We start from the raw sequence: 12,677 nt of genomic DNA on the forward strand, positions 1-12,677 counted from the left end.
GAGGTCTCCCAATCAGCTCGTTTTGGTGGGGCTTTGTGCCAAGTAATCTTGGCAGACAAAAACTAATTTTTTCAGTCTAACCCACTTGCCTCCCGTGCATCCCAACCCATTAGTTCAGGAAGCCTAGCTCCTTCCCACTACCCACTCCTAAATTCTCACCTTGGGGTTGTCTGTACTAGTGGTTTTCGGGTGGCTCGGAAGGTGACAAAGGCTGTGACGGCAGAGAACAAGATCCAGATCACTAGGAACCTCCACCAGTGCAGCTTCACTGTGAAATAGAGGGGAACAACCCACATCTGAAAGAGGGTCACCATCTGAAACACAAACACAAGCACTTCAGCTCTAGCCAGCTCCCTCTGCAGCTCTATCTGCAAATCCAGAGCACATCTTGTGTGTTCCATTTTAGCCTGATCCTCTCCTACATTTCCAATTTTGGATAAAGGCACATCCTAGTGACCCAAGTTAGAAATCTGGGACCGTGCTTGACACCAACCTTTTACCCCCCCCACCCGACTGTTTATTGTACATATTCTTTCCTTTACATTTGAGCCCTTGCTACCCCTTACCTGGCTGACTATGACCTCTTTGTTAAGTCTCCTTGCATTCAGTGTCTCCCCCTCCAATCTATCCTTCCCAGGAGCACACAGTCTTGAAGTATGTCATCCCCCTGCTTAGAACCCTCTAAGGGTCCCCAGTCTACAGGATAAGATTCAACATCCTTAGACCCAACATCCTTAGACAGGCAGTCAAATCCCCCACAATGGAGCCCCAAACTACTATTTCAAGGACCACCTCCTACCATTCCCCATGCCTGTAGTCAGGTTGTTCCCCTCAGGGCAAAATATCCTTCCCATCTGTCTTTTGGCCTGAGGGTATCACATCCAAGACACACAAAACCTTCAGTCTCCCTTCTAGGCAGAATAAATCATGACTTCCTATTGCTCCAAACGCATTTTCTTTTCTACCATCATTACAGTGCTTACCTAGAGTATGAGACTGGATTCGAATTCGTTCTCTAGCTTACTGTAACCTCCTTGAGAGCAGTGACAAGGCCACACTCATCTGATTCCTCTGTGCTAGGAAACTGTCTGGCCCATGACAGATCCTCGGTGAATTTAGATAAATGAGGGGAAAGCAAGACTAGAACCCTAAGAGGGAAGCACATTTGTTTTAAAGAGCATCTATTTTACTTTCCCTCCTTCATATCTTTACCTCAGACTTGTTAGCTACAGAGTTCCAAATGTATAAAACAATTCTAAGTCAGAAGTTTGGACTAATCACGAGTCTTCTGCTCCCCAAAGTCTCCTAACTCCCTCCCGCAACCACCCAATTTTTACTAGATGTCACTCCTCTCAGGTGAATAGCAGGTGTAAAAACAGATAATTAGCACTTAATAGAGGCTTTCTTCTTGGTATCATTAAATGAAATGAAAGAATTTTTTTTAAAAAAAGGGGGAGTGGCTATAGAGAGGAAAATATTAGCTAGTTTCCTAAAGTTCCACAGAAGAGAAAACTTTTTTTTTTTTTTTTTTGGTACGTAGGCCTCTCACTGTTGTGGCCTCTCCCGTCGCGGAGCACAGGCTCCGGACGCGCAGGCTCAGTGGCCATGGCTCACGGGGCCCAGCCGCTCCGCGGCATGTGGGATCTTCCTGGACCGGGGCACGAACCCACGTCCCCTGCATCAGCAGGCGGACTCTCAACCACTGCGCCACCAGGGAAGCCCCCAGAAGAGAAAACTTTTGAGAAACTATTTACTCTTGGGGATTTCTAGGCTAGGCTGCCCAGTCCAAATATAATGTGAGTCTCATATGTAAGTTTAAGTTTTCTAGGGGGAAAGCAGGGAGGAGGCGGGGAGTCGTGGTGGGATGAATTGGGAGATTGACATATATACACTAATATGTATAAAATAGATAACTAGTAAGAACCTGCTGTATAAAAATAAATAAAGTTAAAAAAGAAATAAATGATGGAGAGGGTGTGGAGAAAAGGGAACCCTACTACACTGTTGGTGGGAATATAAACTGGTAAAGCCACTATAAAAAAATAAATAAGTTTTCTAGTACCTATGTTAAAAAAAAGTAAAAAGAAACAGATGATCTTAATTTTAATAATATATTTTATTTAACCCAATATATCTAAAATATTACCGTTTCAAGATGTAGTCAATATAAAACTATCTATGAAATATTTTACTTTTTTTTTGTACTACGGCTTTAAAATCCGATGTTTATTTTATATTTACAGTATATTTCAAAAGAGACCAGTCACATTTCCAGTGTTCAGCTGTCACATGGGACTGGTGGTTACAACACTGGATAGTGCAGCTTAAAGCATCTTTTTAGTGTTAAGCTGTCTGTAGCTACTACTCTCTCATAGACTGCTCTGTGGCAAGAAAAAGCGTTAGTTTTTTAGTGTTATTTTACATATTAAAAAAAAAGAGAGAGACAGTGGAAGAAAATGGTAAGCAGCCACTTTGCTTTAGAGCTTCCAGCGCTGTGTGCCCACTGGTCAGCGAACAATGTAGCCTCAGTACCAATTCCACTGTACAACAACCTGCAGTTGACTCTGAATGATGCGTTCTAAAATATTCTGGTCTTACAAAAAAAAGTGTGAAAAGCACCAGGATGTACTAACGGCTACCCAAATAATGTTCCAGGTGACATTCTAGGAGATACTTGGAGACCAGGAAAAGACATCACAACAAACAACTGCAGATTATTTAAACTAGGGGATAAGGCAACCAGAATCGTGACACTAAAAGGGGGGTAGATGAAGGTGGGTATGGAAAGAAGGGCTACAGGCAGGGTCTTTAGCCTTCACATTGTTTGCTTTAACAGGCTCATGGGGGTGTTTACAAAACAGTAGGCCCAGAAACTAGAGAAGAATTAAATCACATGGCCTGGTCACATGTGTCCGCTCTGAGAAAGAACAGGAATTCCTATCTCCTTTGAGGTTTTCCAAAAAGTTGGCTGTTACATAAAACCCACCAGCCTGCCCTAATAGCCTCTTTCCCACTCCCCATCAATCACCAATAGCATGTTCTTGGGGGGGAATCCAGTCAAGATAATTTTCCCTATGTGAGCTGCAGCTCTGCATATTTTGGATGTGGTGAGAGGCAGAGGACCTGGATTCTATTCTGGGTTGAAAAAAGACATAATTAGGAGTAAATCTGGGCATCGGTGTAAAATGAATGGAAAATCTTGCCTCATTTTGTAACGTTCAGGCTTGAAACTTCAAGGGTGTAAAGCTACTCAACTTACATATCATGAAAGATAAGAGAGGAGGGGGGTGGGTAGGAAAGGGAAGGAAGGAAGGAGATTTACGGACAGGATTAGGCTCTTTGAAACCAGATGGCCCAGTAGAAGCCCAGCAAACCTGGATTCTAGTTCTGTTCTGCCTCCAACTTAGTAGGTAACCCTAAGGAGGGCCTTCCTCCTTAAAGGAAGGGTTTGACTTGATTTTCAAACTCCTTCAAGCTCTAGCACGCTAAGGTTCTGTTAAGCAGCCCTGTATCTCAGACTCCCTGGAAGAGTGAATGCAGCCTTCACTCATTCATCCAAGTACTTACTTTGCACTTCATGAGAAGAGGAATGCAGAAATAAATAAACATGACCTCTAGTTCGTCCCTGTCCTCAAGGAGCTAACAGTCTAGCAGCAGGAGAATAACATAGATCAAACCCATATTTTAATGATTCTATGAATCCTTACACCCTTTCTAAAGAAGTACAAACAGACATCATTAAAGAGCAAATGAACAAAGCAGAATGCGATAATATAGTGAAAAGAACAGTAATTTTAGAATTAAAGAGTTCTAGATATGAATCCCAATACGGCTATTTACTGTGTTACCTTAGGCAAGTCACTTAACTCTGACAGCCTGTTTTCTGAACTGTAAATGAGGTAAACAGTACCTACTCTCATCAGGCTATATAGGTCATGGGAGTTAATGCATGGAAAACTTTTAGAACAGTACCCAACAAGGCAAGCATTCAATATAAGTAATATAATAAATATAATTTAAGGATTCAATAGCTCTTATATTTCAATAGCAGCAACGTATATAAAACAACAAGCATAGTTGCATAGTAAGCATTAAGTAAATGAGAGCTCTTATTATGGCTTCACATGATCAAAAATTAATAAAGCCACATATATAAGGGAGCAAAGATTGCAATGAAATAACCAAAATAATCAACATATTAAAGGTGGTGGGGTTATAGCAATTTCTTTATAATGTTTAATTTGTCCTTTCCAGGAAAAATAAATGATCCAAAAACCCAAACCAAGGATTTGAAGCCATTTTCAGGTATCGAGACACTCTGTGCCAGGGAGGCTTGAAAGTCAGATTCTCTTCAAAGCCTGGAAAGCAGCTGTTGGGGTGAGAGCTCAGTGCCTGACAAGCAGCAGACAGAGGGGCTGTGTGAACACTTAGTCTACCATGGGGGAAATGGTAAGTTACAATTTTGCCTGGTTAATTTACTTGTGTCTACTGTAGTATTTATTGGCATTCTACTTAATAAATAAATTGAAGCTTCCTCATTAAGGAAGGCATTTTTAATGGCTAGCTTGGCAATAAATGGCTGAAAGTTACTCAAGATTCTCAGAGCAATAGCAGGAACTCTGGTGCCACCTGGTGGCGACACATTTGGTTCGACAGTTTTGCTCAACCAAGTGCCTGTACCTGATGCTGTGAAAGGCACAAAATAATGGGAAGCCGTGGCCCTAACTTCTCTTCCCAGAATTTGGGGTGATGAGACATAAATGCATGAATTGGGCAGCCATGCAAAGCATCAAGCACTGCTATGGGAGTTCAGAGGAGAGATGTAGCAGTGTGGTCAGGAGCTGTCAAGGGGAGACTTGACAGAATTAACTTCTCTTCCAGAATTTGGGGTGATGAGACATAAATGCATGAATTGGGCAGCCATGCAAAGCATCAAGCACTGCTATGGGAGTTCAGAGGAGAGATGTAGCAGTGTGGTCAGGAGCTGTCAAGGGGAGACTGACTGGAAATGGCAGAGCTCTGGTTCTGAAGGAGGCTTCATTATGGCGTGTGCGCGTGCATGTGCGCGTGCGTGCGTGCGTGCGTGTGTGTGTGTGTGTAAGCCACTCATCCTTCTCTCCCTGAATCTGAAAATATGAAGCTGAAGTGAAGACTAGCCTGAAACTCACTCACTGATTCATTCAGCAAACATTTGCTGAGGAACAATCCCAGCTTCTCTGATCTGGAAGATAAGATAACAACATCCCACTTCTCTCTCCACAAGGCTACACAGTTGAGATGATGATGTTAGATGCTAACAGTAAGAGCTAGCCCAATTTAAATGGACTGTCTTTGTTTTAGATTTCTTTCATCTCAGAAACTGTAATTCACGAAAAGTCAAAAAAGAGCTCTCAGATCACATCCTTCTCTGGGCACCAGCTCCCCTGTTAGTGTGCTGATGCTTGGCACTTCCGACTTCCGGCATTCTCATCACTTCTATATCTTCCTACGTTATGGGGGCAGGGCCACCCACCGTGCTTGGCTGAAGAGGAATACTGGGGGTGAAACGAAAACGACAAGCTCAGGTAGCTGAACAAAGTCAGAGACTCACAGCTTGAATCAGCGTGAAAAAAATGCTGATAAATGGACAGAAATCAATTGGAAGAAGGTGTCTGGGATATGCTCTACAGCTCTGGTCAATATTTTCATGAATGATTTGGATGAAAATACAAAGGATCTGCTTACCACACTGTGAATAGTACAAAGCTTGGGAAGGAGAGAAGAGCAAGGCAGTGAACATGGGAAACAGAAACAAGATCCAAAATGAATAAAGCTCATTCCTAGAGTTCTTCTAGCTCTAACATGCTGTGACCTGAGAAGCTGAAACGAAGAACCAAAACCTTACAATGAAACCTCACCAACTACCCAAGTATAGGTTGGGGAAGGAGTGGCTTAACAGCAGCTCATGTGAAACAGATCTAGGGGTTTCACCTGACTACAACTTGCCAGGGAATATATGCCAACAGGGCCATTACCAAAAAGCCAAGGCAACACTACGCTGTTTAACTAAGAATAAACCCAGAATGAAGGAGGCAGCAGCTCTACCATTCTCTGCTCTGTCAAAGCAAACTTGGGCCCTGAGATCAGGTATTAGGACCACAATGTAGAAAGAACAGTGATGAATAAGCATGACCACAACGGAGCAGCCAGGATTACAAAGGGTTTGGAAACCAAATCACATAAGGAAGAGCTGAAGGCACTGGCATATTAGGCCTGGACAAAACTACAGGAAGGCATGGCTATTATCTGAAGATCATCCAGAGGCCCAGCAAGCAGATATAATAGCACAGTTTCTGTGACCTGGTAAGACCCCACGTATTGCTGGAATATTCTACAGGGCAGAAACTTGGTTGGCAATTACCTCCTACCACAACCCTGGCAAATGGTCAACCTTACCACATGAAGCAGGCATTCCAATGATAACAAATGCACTAGATAGTTCTTTCCTGGTGCTGACCTGAAAAAAAATCTGCCTTTGCCTCCCCCTTCTGCCTCTGGGTCAAACTCTTGTCCTTCAGAGAAGCACAGAGTAAATTTACTCCCTATTTCTTATGCTTACTCTCCTAATTTTGTCTTTTTTCCCCAGGTCTTCTCCTCTCCAGGCAAAAGAGTCACTCAAGCAGTCATTTAATAAACATTTACTGGACACCAGGCTAAGGACTGGGGAATTCAAAGATAAAATACAAAACCGCCTCAAGAAGAAGTCTACTGAGGAGAAACAAATAACTATAATCCAGAATGATAAGTGCTATAATGGAGTAGGCCCTGGTAGCCAAGAAAGTAGAGTAGAGGTGCTTCACTCAACGTGGAGGAATCAAGCAAGGCTTCCTGAAGAAAGGAACCTACCATCTCCGTCCTGATGGTCCAATAGGTGCAGGTGGAGAAAGGTATCATGATGCAGGGACATGGTATACCTGAGAAAGTACAACTAGTACCCGAGGGAGGTGTGAGAAATGAGCCTAAAGAGGCAGGCAAGGCTCAGAGGAGGCTGATCACACTTAGGAGTTTTTATTATATTCTGAGGAGGAAAGTTTTCCTTTCTCTTAAGAAGTGGATTACAGCCCTTTACCATCTTAGCATTCTCTAGCCACATTCTAGTAACCCTCTTAATGTCTTGGTCTGAGAAAAATCTATAGAACTTTAAAGATTTCCAGGTAGGAGATTTTGCCACTCATCCATTCCAGGAGGAAACAGCAGTTCAGGGGACAGAAGTCTGACAAGATACTATATTTGGTAACAGAGAGACATGATGAAAGCTTCTCCTTGGAGATCTTTAAAAATAGGATACTTTTCCAGGCATAAACTTACTCCTTCCCCTAACATCCCTGAGGGAGCTAAGGAGCAAGTAAGATTAGATTCTCTGAATAGATGATGAAAACTGAGCTACAGAGAAGCCAAACAGCAAGTGTGGCCTGGGCTAGGCTGCCAATCCAGATCTTCTGTCTCCCAAGTTCTGCCTCCCAGCATCAGTCACTAAGCTGGGGGGGAAACCCTGAGGAGGCAAGACAATGTAGAGCAAAGGGAGGTGGTTGTGAAACTACCTGAAATCCAAGAAAAGGACTTGGGCAAAAATTAGTAAAGGAAAAATCAGGGGAGTTAAAAACAGAAATGACCATGGCAGAACTGACAATTTCCTGAAGCTTTTGGAAACCTCAAAAAATGGTTGAGTACTCTATGGAAAAGAGCACTTAACCAAGAACCAGATTTTACCTCTGGCTCTCTAGACGTAAATTTAAAGGTCATGTGCTCCTGATAAATCACTTCAGGATTCTGCACTTTGGTTTACTAATCTGAAAAATGGAGACAAATCCTTATCCTATCTTATAAAGCTATTTGTTGTGAGGTTCCAAAGAGAGAACAGATGAGAAAAGTAATTTTTTTAAATCAACAAATTCAAAACTCTAAGCAGTTTAAGGTATTATTACTATTGTTGCTGAAAAGAACAGTACCTGAAATTTAAATACAGAAAACCATAAGATCACTTGTTCCCAACAGCAGTTAATTTAGACTGTTTCTCTTCATTTTTTTTTTTTTTTTTTTTTTTTTTATGCGTTACATGGGCCTCTCACTGTTGTGGCCTCTCCCGTTGCGGAGGACAGGCTCCGGACGCGCAGGCTCAGCGGCCATGGCTCACGGGCCCAGCCGCTCCGCGGCATGTGGGATCTTCCCAGACCGGGGCACGAACCCGTGTCCCCTGCATCGGCAGGCGGACTCTCAACCACTGCGCCACCAGGGAAGCCCTGTTTCTCTTCTTTTAAAGTGTAGTTTCTTTTCTTTGAACTCCTAAATTACAGAGAGAAGTTTGCTACTTTTCACAGTGAAACCAGTAGGTTGGCATACTTGCTCATAATCAATCTCATGGCTGGCAACATCCATGCTGCTCTAGGTCCTAGAGTCTAGGACAGTGTTTCTCACTGGGAGTGAATTTTCTCCCCAGGGGACATCTGGCAATGTCTGGGGACATTTTTGGTTGTCACAATTGGGGGAGGGGTGTTACCAGCCATCTGGTGGGTAGAGGCCAGGGCTGCTGCTACTGCTAAACATCCTACAATGTACAGGATAGCCCCCCGAAAAAATAAAGAATCATTTGGCCAATATGTTAATAGTCTCCCTACTGAGAAACCTGGTCTAGGAGAACAGAGCTAGTGTTTTTCTACTTAGCGATCATGGGTGCCCAATGGAAGGCTGAGCCACCAACCAGCACTAGTGAAGAACAGAAAATTTCATTCAGTTTGAGAGAAACAGAGCCTTATCAATTAATTCCATCATTTCTTGGCATGCCATAAGAAGCATTTTTTGGAAAGCTCTGACAGCTAATCTCAAACAGCTCATATTTCTACTACTCAACAACAAACCCAGTGCCTCTCCTTTACACAACATTCTTGTGGGAGTTGTTTTGTTTTGGTTCTTTTTTATTCCCATTCCTCACTCCACAGACATTCTAATGTGTTTAATATGTATATTTTTGATTAATTAATTGGCACTGTGTTGTGTATCTTTCAGTTTGTTACTTTTTCCACTCCGTACTATGCTTTTAAGGTCCACAAGTTGTTATGGGTACACAGTGTCATGATATGCATCCACCACATTTTGCCTATTAACTCAGAGATAGGTATCTAGATTGCCCACAACTCTTCAATTAACTGCCAGACTTAACATTTAAATGAACACCCTCTCATATATCCTGTTAGGATATGTCACAAGACATGTATATATTCCATCTGATTGAACAGTGCCATGCTGCTCTCCACAATGCCTGCAACAGGCTTCACAGCCACAAAGAATGCATGGGGGTTCCTACAGCCTCTGATCCATGCCAATACTTGGAAATATCTGGCTTTCTAGTTTCTAGCCAATCGAATAAATTGATAATTCATTGCTGTTTTAATGTTCATTTCTCTAACTACTAATGACTTTGAGCATCTCTTCTTGATGGACTTTTGGATTTCCTCTCCTGTAAACTGCCCGTTCATATTCTTTGCCCATTTTTCTATTGGAGCTGCTGTCTTTCCTTTGTTGATTTGTAGGAGTTACTTCATATAGTCTAGATACTAATCTATTGTCAGTTTTAATCATTATTAATCTCTCATTCTGTTATCAGCTAACTTTGCCTATAGTATCCTTTATCCAACAAAAATCCTTAATCTTAATATAATCAAATTTATCAAATCTTTATCTTATTAGCCTATACATTTTTCATTAACTTCATAATTTTGCCTTTCATAATTAGATCTTTAATCTACCTTTAGTTCCTTTTTGTATGCAGTGTTATATAGGAATTTAGTTTTAATTTTTCTCTATATGGCGAGCCAGTTTTCTCAACACAATCTACTTAACAATGATTATTTTCTTCACTGATTGGTGATTACATCTTTAGTGTATATTAAGTTCCCATTATACAAGGATTTATCTCTGAGATCTTCACTCTCTTCCATTGGTCTATTTGTCTATTCCTTATAGTATGTCTTAATATCTGGTAAGGTCCCTGTCTTAGGAACTGCTTTCTTTCTTGCCTTCATTTTTGCACTTCTAGTAGAGAAAAAAAATTAATCAGAATCTCTGGTTAATGAATATTCTCATCGTTAGTCTGTGCATAGACCACTTTTGTTTTAATTTTTAAAAATTATTTTTGGGAGTTCCCTGGTGGTCCAGTGGTTAGGACTCGGCGCTTTCACTGCCGTGGCCTGGGTTCAATTCCCTGGTTGGGGAACTAAGATCCCACAAGCTGTGCAACATGGCCAAAAAAAATTTAATTGTGGTTGAAAAAAAAAACCACATAAAATTTACCATCTTAACCATTTTCAAAAGTGTAGGGCTTCCCTGGTGGCGCAGTGGTTGAGAGTCCGCCTGCCGATGCAGGGGACACGGGTTCGTGCCCCGGTCCGGGAGGATCCCCACGTGCCGCGGAGCGGCTGGGCCCGTGAGCCATGGCCGCTGGGCCTGCGCGTCCGGAGCCTGTGCTCCGCAACGGGAGAGGCCAAAGCAGTGAGAGGCCCGCGTACCGCAATAAATAAATAAATAAATAAACTTTAAAAAAAAAAAAAAAAAAAAAAAAAAAAAGTGTAGAGCTCAGTAGCGGTAAGTACATTCACACTGCTGCCCAACAGATCTCCAGAACTTTTTCATCTTGCCAAATCTGAAACTCTGTACCCATTAAACAACTTCCCAATCCCACCCACCCCCAGCCCTTGGCAACCACCATTCTACGTTCTCTCTGTATGAATCTGACTACTCTAGGTACCTCATATAAGTGGAAGTATTTGTCTTTTTATGACCGGCTTATTTCACTTAGCATAATGTCCCAAAGGTTCATTTATGTGAAGCAGTGACAGGATTTCTTTCCTTTTCAAGTTAATTATTTTTTAATTATATAACAAATACTGAATCCACCATCCAACATAAGAACTGGAACACCTAAACTTACTTATATTTAGCTACGTCCTCTTCTTCTCTATCCTATCCTCCAGTTCTCCATCCAACATCAGCCTTATCCTGAATCTTGATTTTATCATTCCCTTGCTTTTTAAAATATGATCTTATCACTCACATATATATTTCTAAAACATTGTTTAGTTTTCATTGTTTTTAGCTTTCTATAAAAGGTATAAAGTTATAAGTACTCTTCTGGGACTTTTTTCACTCAATATTATATTGCTAAGATTCATCCTTACCATGATTTGTAACTATAGTTAATTATTTTTGTGTTATTCCATATATTTATATATGTATTATTTTATAAGTTATATCCATGTGAAAATATATCACAACTAACCTATCCACTCACCTATATATGGGTATTGGGGTCATTTTCAAGTTTTTGCTATTACAAATAGTGCTAATAGGAAAATTCTGGTACATCCTCCCTCCTGGGATGCATGTGCAAACTTTTCTCTTGGCATATATCTAGGAATTAAACTCCTGGATCATAGGGAATGTGAATATCCAACTTTATAAACTCTCTTTCAAAGTGATTTCTCGATGAAACAATATTAACTGACTACTGCCCTAGCACGGGGCTAAAAAGGATCAAAGAATATTTGCTAATTGAACAAACAAACAAACAGACATCAGTGAAGAGTGAAGGAGAGCACAGGAGTCAGAGGGACTGGACATGAATCCTGACTCTGCTAATCATTGGTTGAGTGGGGCTCAGTAATCTCTTTGAGCTTTAGTTTCTTGATCCATACAATGACAAAGATTAAATTACCCACCTCAGAGCAAAATACTTGGCACATTATGAAGTACTCAATAAACAGTAGCTGGTATTATTAATTATGTTTATGCAATAGTGAAGTTCATACTTTAGTGATGGCCCAACTATATTTCTGCTCTGCTTCTCCTCCCTGAAGCCCATCTTCAGCCTAGAGCAGATTTGAATTTCAAGGTGAGGGGGTCCCTCAAGAACTAAAAACTTGCAGTTACAGCAAGTACCTAAAATCTGTTTAGGCAGGGAGAAGAACTTCAGATGCACCAGGATGGAAAACAAGGAATACCAAATGGGCCATCCAAACAGAACAGCAAATAACAGAATCCTCAGCCCACAGGGTGGTTCATAAATCTAGTCTACAAAAATTTCTGTACCAATTCTACAAATAAAATCAGATAGCAATCTGAGGAAAGATACCTGCAACACATATGACAAAAGGTTTATTCATAATATACAAAGAGCTGTTATAAATCATTAAGAAACATTCCAAAAGAATCCTAAGCAAGGAAAGAAAATATGACCAAATACACCAAGTGGTTCAACTGTGAATAACATTTATATGTCACAATAATGTAAATAGGGAATATTTATTTAACTAAAAACTGGGAGGAAAAGTGTGTGTGTGATGGGTATAGTGTAGCAGTGTAAGATAATTACCACCTTCCATGGTAGAAAGACAAAAGGAAAATTATATATATATGTGTGTGTGTATATATATATATGTGTGTGTGTGTGTGAGTGTATGTGTAATCATGTTATTTAAAAATATAGAGGTCAGGATCAGAAAACAACTAAAAAAAGTTTAAAGTGGTTGCCACTGAAATAATAATCAGGGATGGATAGGGATAGGCAGAGGACTGATGTGTTTTGCTTTTTAAACCTTACAGAACTTCTTGACTTTTTGTTTTGTTTTGTTTGTTTGTTATGGCCA

At 41.0% G+C, this 12,677-nt stretch overlaps 1 protein-coding gene across 1 annotated transcript in view; it reads right to left on the reverse strand.

The window, feature by feature from the left end:
- The window catches only part of RNF121 (ring finger protein 121), an 83,133-nt gene that overhangs the window by 21,704 nt on the left and 48,752 nt on the right, over positions 1–12,677 (reverse strand). Inside the window, exon 4 of the mRNA XM_032639053.1 lies at positions 160–314. Within this exon, the coding sequence (XP_032494944.1) occupies positions 160–314 (155 nt within the window). The remainder of the gene's footprint in view (positions 1–159; positions 315–12,677) is intronic.

Source organism: Phocoena sinus, chromosome 8 (assembly GCF_008692025.1).
Source record: "Phocoena sinus isolate mPhoSin1 chromosome 8, mPhoSin1.pri, whole genome shotgun sequence".
In the NCBI taxonomy this organism is placed as follows: Eukaryota; Metazoa; Chordata; class Mammalia; order Artiodactyla; family Phocoenidae; genus Phocoena; species Phocoena sinus.